Below are 13613 nucleotides of genomic sequence, written 5' to 3' on the forward strand. Positions count from 1 at the left end.
TTAGTATGCACACTGGCGGGGACTGTACACAGCTCCAGCAGGGCTACTTGCAAAACTGTGCTGTTTAGTGATTAGCATCCTTTTAAGGTGAATGTTTTCCTTGTATAGAACTGGCCTCCTGTAGGCAGGTACAAAAACAAAGTCTATGGTAATAAATGTCAGTGTACAAAAATACCTGCATCTCTGGTGCTGGAAAAAAGATATTGGGTAGTTTCAAGGACACAGACGTAGACTTTAATCCAATCTGCCGGAAGAAAATGTAGACCTCAAAACAAGGTGACAAATTAGCTGAAATAAGTGAACAGAATCTCCTTTTGCACTTTTCCAGAAGGTAATTCAGTTTCTAATCCTTTTAATGTAATAGACTGTCACAGAGCAGCTTCGCAGTAAACCAAGTCCAGAAACTCCTAATGAGTAAGTAAAGGATGACAGAAGCTGACAGATAGGAAGTTTAATATGAGCACACATTAGGTTAGAGGATAAAAGTACCAGGGTTTGGGGGGGGGGGGTTCCAGGGTTGAGTGTGAATAGTACAAGCAAATAGCTCCAAAGTATTGAAGCAGCTCCAGATGGCAGGTTGAAGAAGGAGGAACCATTGCAGGTTGCATGGAAGGATCTTGCACGTTTAGCAAGATGTGCTAAAGACAATGCGTCGTTAGGTATGGAGTCCATACTTAGCACAGGAGCTGTGCTATGCAATGCTGTTTATCACTCCTCAGTAATCTGTGAAGTATGCAACTAAGGACCAACTAAGAACTATGTGGTTAAGTTTCATACTACTGAAACGCACTTGCATTACATGACGCCTTTGTAGGATCGTGGATCCATCAGGTGATCTAGCTCATTATAACGGGCACATTTCTATCTAGCATGGGCACGTTTTTTTGAACGAAACTGATACATATAACTGTAAATACATGTAGAAATATAAGGAAATATTTTTTTCATATTTAGTCATTTGGAGATGCAACCACAGCCAATTTAAATGCATCTAGTGTTTTTTTTCTTTTTTTATATGTTTCTTCCACTGATGGCCCCACCCTTTGCTTTCCTGGTGAACACTGGACTTGAAATAGCATGGCGAGTGACAGCATTTCTCTGCCAGTTCAGAATGGCGTCCAGGTGCTTTCAAGTATGCTATATCATACTGGATTATAGCATTTTTGCAGTGCAAATGGCTCAGTGACAAATCAAAAATACTGACATGCAGTACGCGATTTCCTACATGTCTACAGTATACTTGAACATTACCGTGCAGAGGCACTATGAAAAGGGAGTGTCGAGCTAAGACACCTTCTTAGTTGACCACCTACTTAACAGTGGGTACCGCAGCCAAAGTCACAAACTGTTTAAAGCACAGGTGATGGTGTTAAAGAAGATGACCTGGTCTTAGGAGCAGATGATTGTTTTCTACCATGAAGGCAGCCTCTTCACTTTTCGCGTCACCCTGGATCTCCTCAGGTCTCCCTGGTTTACAGCAGCAGCAAGATCCGTGTCTGCTGCCCCGCAAGACAGCCCTTTCTTCAGAGTAGCCGAGACTTGGCTCTTCTGTGCCATAGGGACCACTGCTGGCCTGTGCTAGTGCTTCTGCAACAAATGCAAGACCTAGTCAGTATACTGTTTGCATGGGGTGAGTTCATTTGGACCAGCAAGGTCACAAACACAAACAGACACGGTAACCATAGGTGATGCCATAATTGAGTAAACAAACACAGAGAAAGGGTGAAAACCAGATTGGACATGCACGGAGCAAAACACAGAACAGGCAGCAGGGCACATAGGCACTGCAAGAGGTCACAACCAGCACTGGCAACCAGAGGGGCGTGCATGGGCAACAAGCATGATAAGTGCAATTTTGAGTGACTGGCAGGGAGGTGTCAGGGTGGAGGAACAGCAGGCAGACCCAGCGAGGCACACCGGCAGTGCAGCCTGACATGCCGATGAGTCTAGACGGATACGGGCATTAGCCTCTCACAGTTACTCTTTCAGCTTCCCTCTTTAGCAGTATGTCTGTCCTCGTAAGGGTGGATTTGTCTATGAGCTTTGCTGTGCGGTCTATTTCGAGACCCTTATGGAAAAGCTATAGAAGCATACCACAAAGTAATAACAGAGTACTACTGTAGAAATCGCTATTACGCTTGGAGAACCTTCTTTTCAGAGGCATTAGTTATGGGGTTTCGACGTGAGAGCTGCATGAGTGAGAACAGAAACGAGTGTGATACCGGGGATGCAATTTGTTGAAACCACCCCACCTGACAAACACTCTAATGGAGCATCAGGTTGCTATGGCTGCAGATGTTGCACACACAGAGAGAGAGAGAGAGAGAGAGAGAGAGAGAGAGAGAGAGAGACTGACTGCCACATTCATTGAAGCAACAACAACATAAGCAACAGCTGTTCAGAACGGGACCTGTGCGAATCAGACAGGAAGCAAGAGGGATGCATGAGCCATCTTCCTGTTTTCATGCTCCCAAAATTATCAGGAAAGAGGCTACACATTCATGTGTCTTAATACAACCATACTGTCATACCAGAGAAAACTTGCACGTTCCACTCAACAGATCAAATTTTCATTCAAATGAATTTAATTCATTAAAATAAAAGCTGAAATGTGTTTTCATTTAAGAAAAATGTCACCCCCTTTAAAATACTGCTCTGTCCGATATCTTAACACATCAATTAAATTTGCACTGATTGAAGTGTTAAAACTATCTGTTCTGAAATCAGGGCTCAGAGTCCTTTGCTCTCCAACTGACATTCAATGGTCCTCACAGTGACTAACCAGTCAGTAAGTCATATGATACAATGAAGGACGCCCGCAGTCTAAATTGATTAACTGCTCTGACAAATTACATTACATTGCCATGTGACTGATTCTTTGCTCTTTGTATACGCTTACCAAAATACGAAAAAATCTCCTAAATCAATTAACATGTCACTGTACATCATCATAGCTTGCTGAGGCTGAGGGCAGCAAGCACACCTGGTCTCGAAACCAGGTCCTGTCCTTCAGGTGGAGACGGCACCCCTGCACTACACACTTTTCATGTGTCTTTCCCTTCATCCAGGGTCACACCCATGTCCCTCAGCAGGGAGCCTCACAGTACCATCCAACTTCTGACGACATTTGTGATGAAGGCTGAGTGCACCTCAAGCCACCTCAAAGCCAGGTCCTACACGCCCTGACCACCAGACCACAGAGACAGCTCTGTGGTACAGCAGCCAGAGCACTGATTTTCTTTTACCTTACTGAGTGACGGTCTCTGTCACACTTTGTTTTCTTCTTTTTCTATTTTGCATGCTCACAGCATCTTTGGGAAGCAGACATTTGCTGTCTCGAAATCTACTGTGTTTATGGACACATACTGAGTTACAGTTTCACTGGTTTGCGAAACAGAACACTGCATCGTTAAATGGAACTAGGTGCAAAAAAAAATGAACATGTGGAGAATTTAATAAGGTTCTGAAATAAATATGACTGCACTCATTGGTATTCCCTCCCTGTGCCTGAAGACAGATAAGATTTACCTGCTCTGAGACATGAAGAGAGTTACATTAACCACAAACACACCCACACACACACATAACGAAGGCCTCGAGAATCACGTTTTAGCTAGTGTACCCAGAATGAATATTTGTTTAAAATACCCTGACAATTTCCACTAATTCATCAAAATCCCTGTTCACTTGAGGATGGCTCAGCCCTAGGTTGGCTTAAACAACTTAGCTAATGACTCATCATGTCATTTTGGCTTGGGTGATGGCTCTTGGCACACCCTTTAATTAATAAAGGATGGGTGTCGTTTTGAGACAGAGCATCAGAATGTATTTGCTATGGCACTTCTCTGATGAGTTCCTGCTTTATTTATTTTCATGTTCATGCCATTTCGCTTGGTGGCTATATAAAACGTCCTAAGATCTCCTTCTGTCTCTAGACATATATAGTCTGAAGCAGATTGAGGTAATAGTGAGCTCTTGGCAATCCAGATATGAGCAGGAAAAACAAACACGATTTGCTCGATCGTCCCTCAAAGTAATAACATCATATTAATAATATGGTACATGCTGCAGAACTGAACTGAACTGCGTACCTCAAGCAGAACAATTAAAGCACAGTTTAATTCATTAATAGTTCATTAGAATTCTCTGCCCCTTGAAGCAAGTCTTGAGGGAAGTCAGATGGGGCCCTGGTGAACCAGACTGGAAAAGCTAGTTCTTTTAGCGCACAAGTGTCAGGAGACCAGAGTCTACAGCCCAATGTGTCTGCTCAATGAGGTACCATGCCAACAGAATCAACCACTTCTGGTTTATAGGCGATTCTCTAAGAGCAGAACTCACAGGGGAGATCAAGCAGAGGAACAAATAAGTGTAGAAAGAGAAAGAGAGCAAAAACAAAAGAAATCAGTAGCCCCTGTCCACTTACTGAACTCTGGGGGTCTCTCATTTAAGAGAGAACTCCACACTAGTAATGGAACAGCTGCCCCCAGGGGCCGAGTTACTCACCAGTCTGGACATAGTAACTGGAGTAATAAGCTACCCCACACCCTTGCTCTGACACCTTCTTAAACAGTGGGGTCCGGTGGAAATGACCATGGCCTTCATGCACTGCTGCCGTTCAGGTTGGGTGAACAGGGGCTCCTTAGGACTAAGGCGGAAGATTGCTCACTCTGGATCTTGCCCAGAGCTGCTCTGCCCTGCATCTGCCTGTTCCCTCCTCCGTGTTCCGAAAGGCATCGTTTCACTTTAACAATGGGGAGGTCGATGTCCACAGTCTGTTTATAATGAGAAATAAGACACCATTTTATCTCTCTTCTGCGTCTCAAATCAGTCCAGGGCCACAAAGCAGAACTGTGACGAAAATACACGAGATGCACGTAGTCCTGAGGCAAGGTTCTGAACGTTCTCAAATGAAGAGAACTCTCTACCTTGTTACGTTAAAAAGAATATTCTCTGGAAAAATGACAAGCCCGCATCCCTGACATTTGGTAGAAGGATTTCTGAGGTAACGCTTAAAAACAGAAAAGATGAGATATGCATTGTCTGGTTCTTTACTGCAAGGCGGCCTTTCCTCGCTTATGTTGAGTATCTTAGGGTGCTTCCAACTCCCTAAAGACACAAGACCAAAACTGTCGCCAGTCCTACTTACAACCACCCTCATTTCCCCGCTCCCCCATAGATGTTCGGGAACGTGTGGATTTGTTTGCATATATTTGCTAACGGCCAATAAAAATGGAGTAAAAATGAATATTCACATGTGTATCAAACTAGCTGAAGAGCTGAATCTGAATCAGTTTGATTTGCCAAGTCTATTACATAGGCAAGGAATTTGTCTCAGTGAGTGCACGTACAACATACTAGATTTATCAAACACACTATAATATTTACAGATATACAAAGCAACATGTAATAAAAAAGACAAAAAAAAAAGTATTAAAAAAGCATTGAAGGCATATACACGGCAAGTCTCTGAGGAGATCTAGTGACATTATATGCAGTGTAGTAGGCATTTGTACACCTATTTAGTTCTATTTAGTGTGGATGATATATTTGTGCAATTATTTGAGTACTGCAAAGCAATGGAGTTATGGGTGACAATGAAATGAGGCATTGGGTTTTAAACTAAACTGCATGGTGTCCACTGCTCTGAGGAAGGAGCGGTCCGCGTGACTGGCTGAGAGTCTTCTGCCTGAAGGGAGCGTTTGAAAGAGATGGAGTCCAGAGTGAGGGGTCAGCTGTGACTTCACCAGTATGCTTTGTGACCCTGCTGTTGCATATAATACCTGAAGTGTTGACTGATTACATCCGGTAATCTTTTTCGCTGTCCTGGTTATGCACTTAATGATTGCAGTGTAGAAATGGACCATCGTGTGGCGGGTTGAATAGCTTTAACTGCCGCAGAAAGAACATCCAGCCATGACATCCATTTTTAGCAGAACAGTAAATAGAAATACAGAAGCCCTTAAACTCGTGATTATGCTAATTTGTTTGCTCTTTCAACCATTACGCATTTAATCTCTTTTCAAACTTTTCTTGTTTTGAAGGGGGGCGGGGAATCACCAGATTCTATTTTTTCATCTATCCTGCTTTCTCTCATACACAATCACCCATTTCGGCCATGCTGTGGTTTAAGTCTTTCCTCAAGTGTTCTTCCCCAAAATCCCTGCTAATTAACTCTCAGTCCTGACCAGCCTCCATTAGAACAGGCCCGAATTTATGAGAATGGTTTAAATACAACATAATTCAAAGTAATTCTAACAATTCATTAGGCCTAGTCCCTCATAAAAGCTTAATGGGCGAAAGTGGGCCAGATCAAACAGAATACAGACATGGGGTTACTGGAAAGCCCTGCATGAGTGTCGGCTGAACTCATCTCTGAAAGGAGGAGGTTTCTAGTTTACATCAGTTTCCCTGCACTGGCATGAAAATATTCAGCCAAGGAGGGATTGGCTGATAGCAAATTACTGATACAGTGAGTGAACAACAGACAGCTACATCTACACTGTTAAGAGGAATTCTAGGGAGATAAAATGATCTACGGCTTCTTTACGCTTTCTTCCAGCTTCGGGTAGTTTGCCACTACGTGGGTGTTTCCCAGTGCCATAAAAGCCAACAATGTTATCAACAGACTTCTTATGATTTAGTCGGCAGAGCCTATTAATCACCAGTTTTACACCAACAACACAGGATGCAGGAATAAAGCGATGCCTCCAATTTACCTGGTGTTAACCGCTATTTTATTCCAGGCATTAAAAAAGAAAAAGAAAAAAAGTCCAAATTCAGGAGTAATGCAGCGTTAAATACAGACTAGAGAACGGCTTGGCAACGGTGTTTTGCCTGTACTTACAGCTCACGTATACACTGGTATAGCTCGCAACCATAGAACAGATATAAGACCCATAAGCTAATATTTACTGGTTTAAATTTACAAATTCAGGTGCATGTCGAACTATGTAAACCATGACTCTGTGCAGCCTTTTAAGTCTTTGTCATGTGACTGCAAGGACGCTTCTAATCAGTCCTCAACTTGCAAGAACTATATAATGGGATTTACCAATGTGGTAAAACCAGAAATGCAGATACACAAAGAGTCCAGTCAGCATTCATTTTGTTTGGCTCCCGTAAATTGGTTTTCCAGATCTGGGAGGCACTCCCTGTTCCTCAGTCATCCTTGGGTATCTACTGCTGCTCTGTGAGGGGAGGGGACGTTTCTCCCGAGTCGTACTTGCTCTGAAGGGTGCGGGCAACGTAGCGCCAATACTCCCTCCGGATAGTGTCTTGATCCTGGGCGAGCAGATCACACAGCTGGAAGAGAGCGAGAGAGCGAGAGAGAGAGAGAGAGAGAGAATGTAAGTGTTAGTAACCAAAATTAACTGGTTATACACTTCAGCAATTGATTCACAGTAGCAAGGCAATGAAATCGCAGCAATAAATGTCAATACAAAACAGCCCATCTTCTCAGGCCCCGTAGACTGGCTGGTCTGGGTTCTACAAGAGACTAGAAACAGGAGAAGGGAATTCTGAAGAAGACTCTCGACCGACAAACGGTAAACAGTGGCTTGGTGTTTAAATGCACCTTGGTTAAAGCATCTTTGTATGCATGCTACACCCATTATAAAGCCTTAAAAGAATTATGGTTTGTGTATTTCTGAGTAACAGAATCCTTTGAAACTTCTCATAGGTGCCATTTCTTTTGTATTTCCTGTAAACGACCCAAATTATTCTCCATCTCTGTGTGTGTGAACTGAAACTGGCTCCTGCTGAAAAACGTAGATTTAGTGTTATATCTGTTCATGGGAGTCTATGTTGGGACAGGGGATCCAGCAGGGCTTTTCTCCCAAACTCCAATCAGCCACATGATCATGCCAAGACAGGACAGCAAATATGGAATACAGAAAGCCCATTAACCCAACAGCAGGAGCCAGGCATGCGTCCACCACACATGGACAAGCTGCACGCCACCAGGCCAGCGGCCAGAGCTGGGACACGAGAGAGGAAGTCAAACAACATCACGAGAGGTGGGGGTGGGGCATGACGAAGAGAGCGGGAGAGGGAAAAGGAAGATGGAGAGAAAGGGGGGGAATGAGAGAGAGGTGGAATACATCAGTGTTAATGGATCCAATAAGAGTTCTGATTCTTCTTTCTAGCACTTAAAGAGTATTCATTATTTCTGATCAATCATTCATCAGTCTTTTCACAGGTTAATACTGCAGTCTCTCCAGCAAAACACTGGCCTCTCAGTTCCCTTTGATCAAAATGGAAATGGGTCTTACCACGGTTTTCATCAGGATTGTCGGATTTTAAAATGTGTAATAGTCCAATGAAATATGTATGGCTATGAGTAAATCGAAAAGAAATAAAATATCCCATTAAATTTTAAATGCATATCCAAGACAACCCAATCAAAAAGACAGTCCCACTTTCAAGAAGGCTGGCAGCTACACACTGCTGCACAATATGGCTTTAGTTCTACTGATCCATACACCTTGACTAAATCTAATCTCTTCTACTGTAAAATTCATTCATGTAGCTGTCTCTATCACCAACATTGTCGCTGCCACTCCTCTATTCATGTCCCGGAAACCATGTGATCCCACTGGTGAAAGGCAGCAAGCCGAATATGCTCTTTTCCTTTTGTATCCATCTTATGAGGGATCTTAGCTTTCTGTAATTTTTACACATGATTAAACAAAGCATTTTTAAATTCTTCAGATGTGTCCTTTGTGACCACATCTGTTATTCAGCCCAGCAGAACTATTTTGAAGCAGTGAAATCTGGCTGTATACGTGTTCATTTCATCTTAGTCCATTATTTTTAATGGGGGGAGGCAGGTACCCATACACTTGACTGCCATATGCTATTATATAGCCATATTGAACCTTTGACTATGCTATTTTCCATCTCCTTAATAGGCTGTTGTGGACAGAGGAAGGAGGTGGCACTCGAGCTGGGCCAAACCATCAGTGATGCCTGGAAACATGGAACGTCCGCGAGCAAAGTAATAATCTTTCAGTCTGATAATGACTTCAGACCCTGAAACTCAATTAAAGAGTGACAGATGGAACATTTACAAACTGGGCAGAACTAAGTCCCACCCTCAACATAACCAGTCTATGTGGGATCACTTACACAGAAACAAAGACAATAAGCTTCCTGTGTATAAAGTAAAGAACACCACTTTTTGTGTGTGACCAAGTAAATATTTTCTATATAACTTTTTTTTGGCTGACCCAAGTTGACATTGTACTGCATTTTGTCTGCACCAGGGACCATTTATGCCCCTTACTCACTGGCTCAAACTCAATTTAATGACATCTAATCCTTGAAGACAATCACAGACCAAATTTCAGAGTTTAGTTTTTCTCCAGAACATCTGCACAGGAATGCTTCCTTTGTGTATGTGGAGAAAATCATGTAGATATAGACATTGATGAGGATAAAAATGCTTTCTCAATCTATCAGATGTTTTAAGATTAATTCATTTTACTGAATCAAAATGTGTTAAGAACAGGGATCTGTGCTTAAATCCCAGATTAAAGACTTCTTTTGAGCTCACCCCTAAGGCTTTGTTGAGCGTCTCCGTCAGGTTGTACTTTCCACCGTTGGTCTCCAGAGCTTCCTCGTAATAGTCCACCAAGAAGCCGAGGAGGTAGGGAGAGCAGCACGAGCCCTGCAGTCCCTCCACCTGCTCCAGCAATCCAGCGTAGGACGAGAGTCCCGTGGGCTGCAGGATCCTACCTCACACAGACACACACAGCACCCTCAGTGTAGCACCCACAAACCTAGGGGCAAATCCCTGTCTTGCATGTGAAGACGTAAGAAAAGTGTGGAAGAACATTAATACATTTATTACATGGTATGTTATGATCTGAACAAATCCCTTTCCTTTCATCAAGATGAGAGATTGCTCTTGTAGTAAATGGCTCCATCTCCTGTTAACATGTCGACATTACAGTGCCAGCTCACCAGGGGACCACATTGCTAGTTGTAAATGAGTAATAATACATTAACATTTGCAGGGGCAATATATGCAGCTCACCCTTTCAGATAGTTCCATGCACTTTCATTATGAGGAGCTTTCTTGATTTGCCTAATGGTGTACCTATCACGGAAAACAGACAGAGAGACAGACGAGTCAGCCCCAGCTGTTCACGGTCACCGAGCAACAAAGGGACTGGGCCCTTTACAGCGGAAGCGGTGGCACGCTCACTGCACTTCTCGCTCCAGCACTTCGGGGGGCGAGTAGGTGGTGGTGCGGCTGATGACGAAGTGTCGCTGGTTCCAAGCCGAGTTATTCCTCACGTCCTCCTCCAGCAGCTCCTCCACGTACTCCAGCTCCCCGGCCCACAACTTGTACTCCTGCGGACACGCGTGCGCAGGCCTGCTTTTGAGGGCGTGGAGCAAACCACAGCAAACTGGCATGCCCACCCCACAGGTAATGCCTCCAAAAGCCCGGCAGTAAATGCGCCGCGCGGAGAGCGTTTAACACAGAGCTTATGACTAAGGTGTTCTCAAAGGCTAATGAGCGCAGCAAGCCGAAAGGCACAAACGCGGCAGTCTCAAACAGTTTCTGTCTGTGAAACATGGGGTTTTTTTTATGGATAGCACCTTTGCATAATCGCTCAGAGAGCATGCTCGCTTTCTTGGCAAGAACCAATTCCGGAAGCCTACTCCCACACCAAGATTTGCTTTCTTGCACATTTTTTCGCATTGCGCTGCATGAATGTGACAACGCTTGCCTTGCCATTAGCTTTGCTTTGCCATTCATCATTACACACATACATGCACACACACACACAAACTTTAGCCTCCTATTCCACACTATACAGATGTATAGCTGAAGGACCAGCAAACCTGCTGGTACAGAATTCAATACAAGTCCCCACCAACTATCAAAACTGACTAGTGAAAGCATTACAACCAGGCCACAGGTAATTGTATTAATGGGACGGCCACAAACGGGCACTCACACAGGCACGCACACACACAGTCTGGCTGGTACTAGGGTTTATTACAACATTCTGCCTCATAATAAAAGTCTTTATATCCAGTCACATTAATTAAGCTTGAGATTCAAGCACCTGAATTCACAGAGGTCTCACTATTATTGCTGAAGCTGGTATTTGGCAATTTATACATGTACACAGCTGGCCTTGGAATTACTGGAATTATTTATTTACAATACAGACTAAAGATAATGACTTATTCACAAAATCCAGGCTGAACTGCAAGCAAAATTGGCTTGTAGGTAATCTCACATGACAGGACATGGATTCTAACCTGCAAAATACAGAATAAAATATGAATAAATTTGTGAACTGCATAACAAGCATTATAAGGGAAATAACTACAAAACACTGGTTCCATTTTCAGTTGGATAAACTGAATAAGCAATAGTCAATAATGATTATTTGCTGTCAACTTTGCTTACATTGTCAAACATTAGGAACATCAGGCTAATTGTTAATTAATCACATCACAGAGAAAATGTTGTCAAATGCTCTTGGAAACTTTTTATTGCTTCATAAGGAGATGACTGAATTCATCCAAACAGAATATAAAACTCTCATAATGTCCCAGCTAACCCGTAAAACATATGGCACACGTTTTTTTGTTAACAGTATCTTGGTCCAAGACCACAAACTTCCATTTAAGCCCTTAAACACCGCCAGCATTCTACAATTTACCCTTACAATGCTTTTCATGAGTACAAGACTGTCTCCTAAGAGAGCTCTCCCACTAAAAGAAACCTACTAGGATGCAAAGTTTGCAAGCCTGTACGAGAAAGCCAGATTCCTGCTGAGCGAGGTGAGTACGTTTACCTGAATGACCCACTGTCTGTGCTGCCATGCGTGGTAGTTCTTGGCATCCTGACTGAGGATCTCCGCTGTGAACTGCAGCTCTTCAGACGGATCACTAAGCCACTCGACTACCATGCGTCTGTGGTGCCTTTGGCCGAGGACAGAGGTACCCAAATCAAGACAAATGAAGATACAGCAGGGCTGTAAGCATGTCTATGCTTAATTAGCAAAATCCTAAGCAAAATTGGCTTGTAACGCAATCTCGCATGACAGAACATGAATTCTAACCTGTATGTTACCAAAGCAGATTGTAAGTTATAAGCAAGAATATACAGGTCAAATGCAATGTCCATAATGGAGCTTGTGTGTGAAGATATGAACAAATATACATACATACAAATCAAAGCATATACATGTCTAACCAACTGAACTTCAGCTATAAAATAGAATAAACCAATACAATTCCACAACTCTTCATCTATGGAAAAAATTAGGTTGGTTAAGTAGTAATTAAATTAGGGAAGGATGGATTACCAGACTTGATAGTTTTTGGGCTGGTCCTCTATGATAGCTGTGATATATTTCATCTCCACTCTTAGATCCTTCTCCAGAGCCTGCAACAATACTCTTCTGTAGTGCCTATAGATATTACCCCAGCAAGCAAAGCAAGACACAGCATTAACAACTTACTTTCCAGTGCAAATCAGTCATGTTACCCCCTTCCAAAAAAAACCACCTTCCTCCTCTACCAATTTCTAATGTACTGCCAACGTACCATACTGTGTAATTTGCCGCATTCAGCTCAATAGCTTCGGCGGTGAGCGCAAGTGCTCGCTCGCTTTTCTCGTCATGTTTCAACAGGGCTCTGAAGTAGTCATACACGTCTCTGACTGTGAGAGGCAAAGAGAACACGTTCCCGTAGACGGTTACCGTTTAGCTACTAAAAAGCCGATTGCTTCGGGTCAGGCCAAAGGTACTCACATCTTTCTGAATATGCGATTTTGACCACAGGGTTGGGTCCGTCGTCCTGAGGGACCGGCTCCAGATCTGCCCATTCTTTCCTGTCCCTTAGACAGCGAAAACAAAAGTCAACCTGTTACCGACGAGTGTCAAGTCAACAACTCAACTAACCTATATTGCTTACTATCCAGCCAGCTTGGCCTTAAAACATTCTCCGACGTAGCTAGAGTAGCTGGTTAGCTAAATAACCATAACGCATAGCAACATAAACATACTAGCTAGTTAGCTAATGCTGCAGAACAAAATTTAAATAGCTAACTAGCGAATACAGGTTCGATAGCAGTCACCTCAGGAAACAGCGGCTAGCTAAGATATAAAACAGATCTTCACGGCGAGTCCCACATTAGGTTAAAGTCATCTATCTGTTTATCCAGGGTTAGCGATGGTTACTAGTTAACTAGCTAGAATCAATCCTAAATGAACATAAGATATCCAGGAATTAACGTTACGACAGGGACCGTTAAACACGGTGCGAGATGAGCTAACTGGACAGCTAACCTAGCGACTAAGCTTTACCATATACCTGTAAAGCACATATCCTTCTCTCGGAGACTCGTCATACGCCATTTCTGGTTCTCCTTCCACATTTTCATTATTTGTCTGTACCTCCTCCGCGGCTTCTGGAAGGGAATTTGATATTTCTTCAACTGACATTTTCAATGGTATTTCTTTAGCTAACTGGCTAGCGAGCTGCGCTGTAATTCACAATAATTTACTGTGAACATGGATTGGACTGTAAAAGTGCCAGATAATACCATTCAAAATAAAAGTCGTGTCCCATTCTGATACCGGTTG

At 43.0% G+C, this 13613-nt stretch overlaps 1 protein-coding gene across 1 annotated transcript; it reads right to left on the bottom strand.

Moving 5' to 3' along the window:
- Window positions 1-6717: 6717 nt before the first annotated feature.
- fnta (farnesyltransferase, CAAX box, subunit alpha) lies at window positions 6718-13547 on the bottom strand. Its single transcript, XM_027017629.3, has 9 exons — window positions 13342-13547; window positions 12780-12865; window positions 12574-12688; window positions 12333-12437; window positions 11820-11946; window positions 10208-10356; window positions 10037-10099; window positions 9554-9731; window positions 6718-7302 (listed from the first exon to the last, which is right to left on the bottom strand). Exons 1-9 carry the CDS (start codon window positions 13470-13472, stop codon window positions 7177-7179), a joined length of 1080 nt encoding a protein of 359 aa, XP_026873430.3. The 5' UTR covers window positions 13473-13547; the 3' UTR covers window positions 6718-7176.
- Window positions 13548-13613: the final 66 nt, after the last annotated feature.

Source organism: Electrophorus electricus, chromosome 16 (genome assembly GCF_041902795.1).
Source record: "Electrophorus electricus isolate QZ-2024a chromosome 16, ASM4190279v1, whole genome shotgun sequence".
Lineage (NCBI taxonomy): Eukaryota > Metazoa > Chordata > Actinopteri > Gymnotiformes > Gymnotidae > Electrophorus > Electrophorus electricus.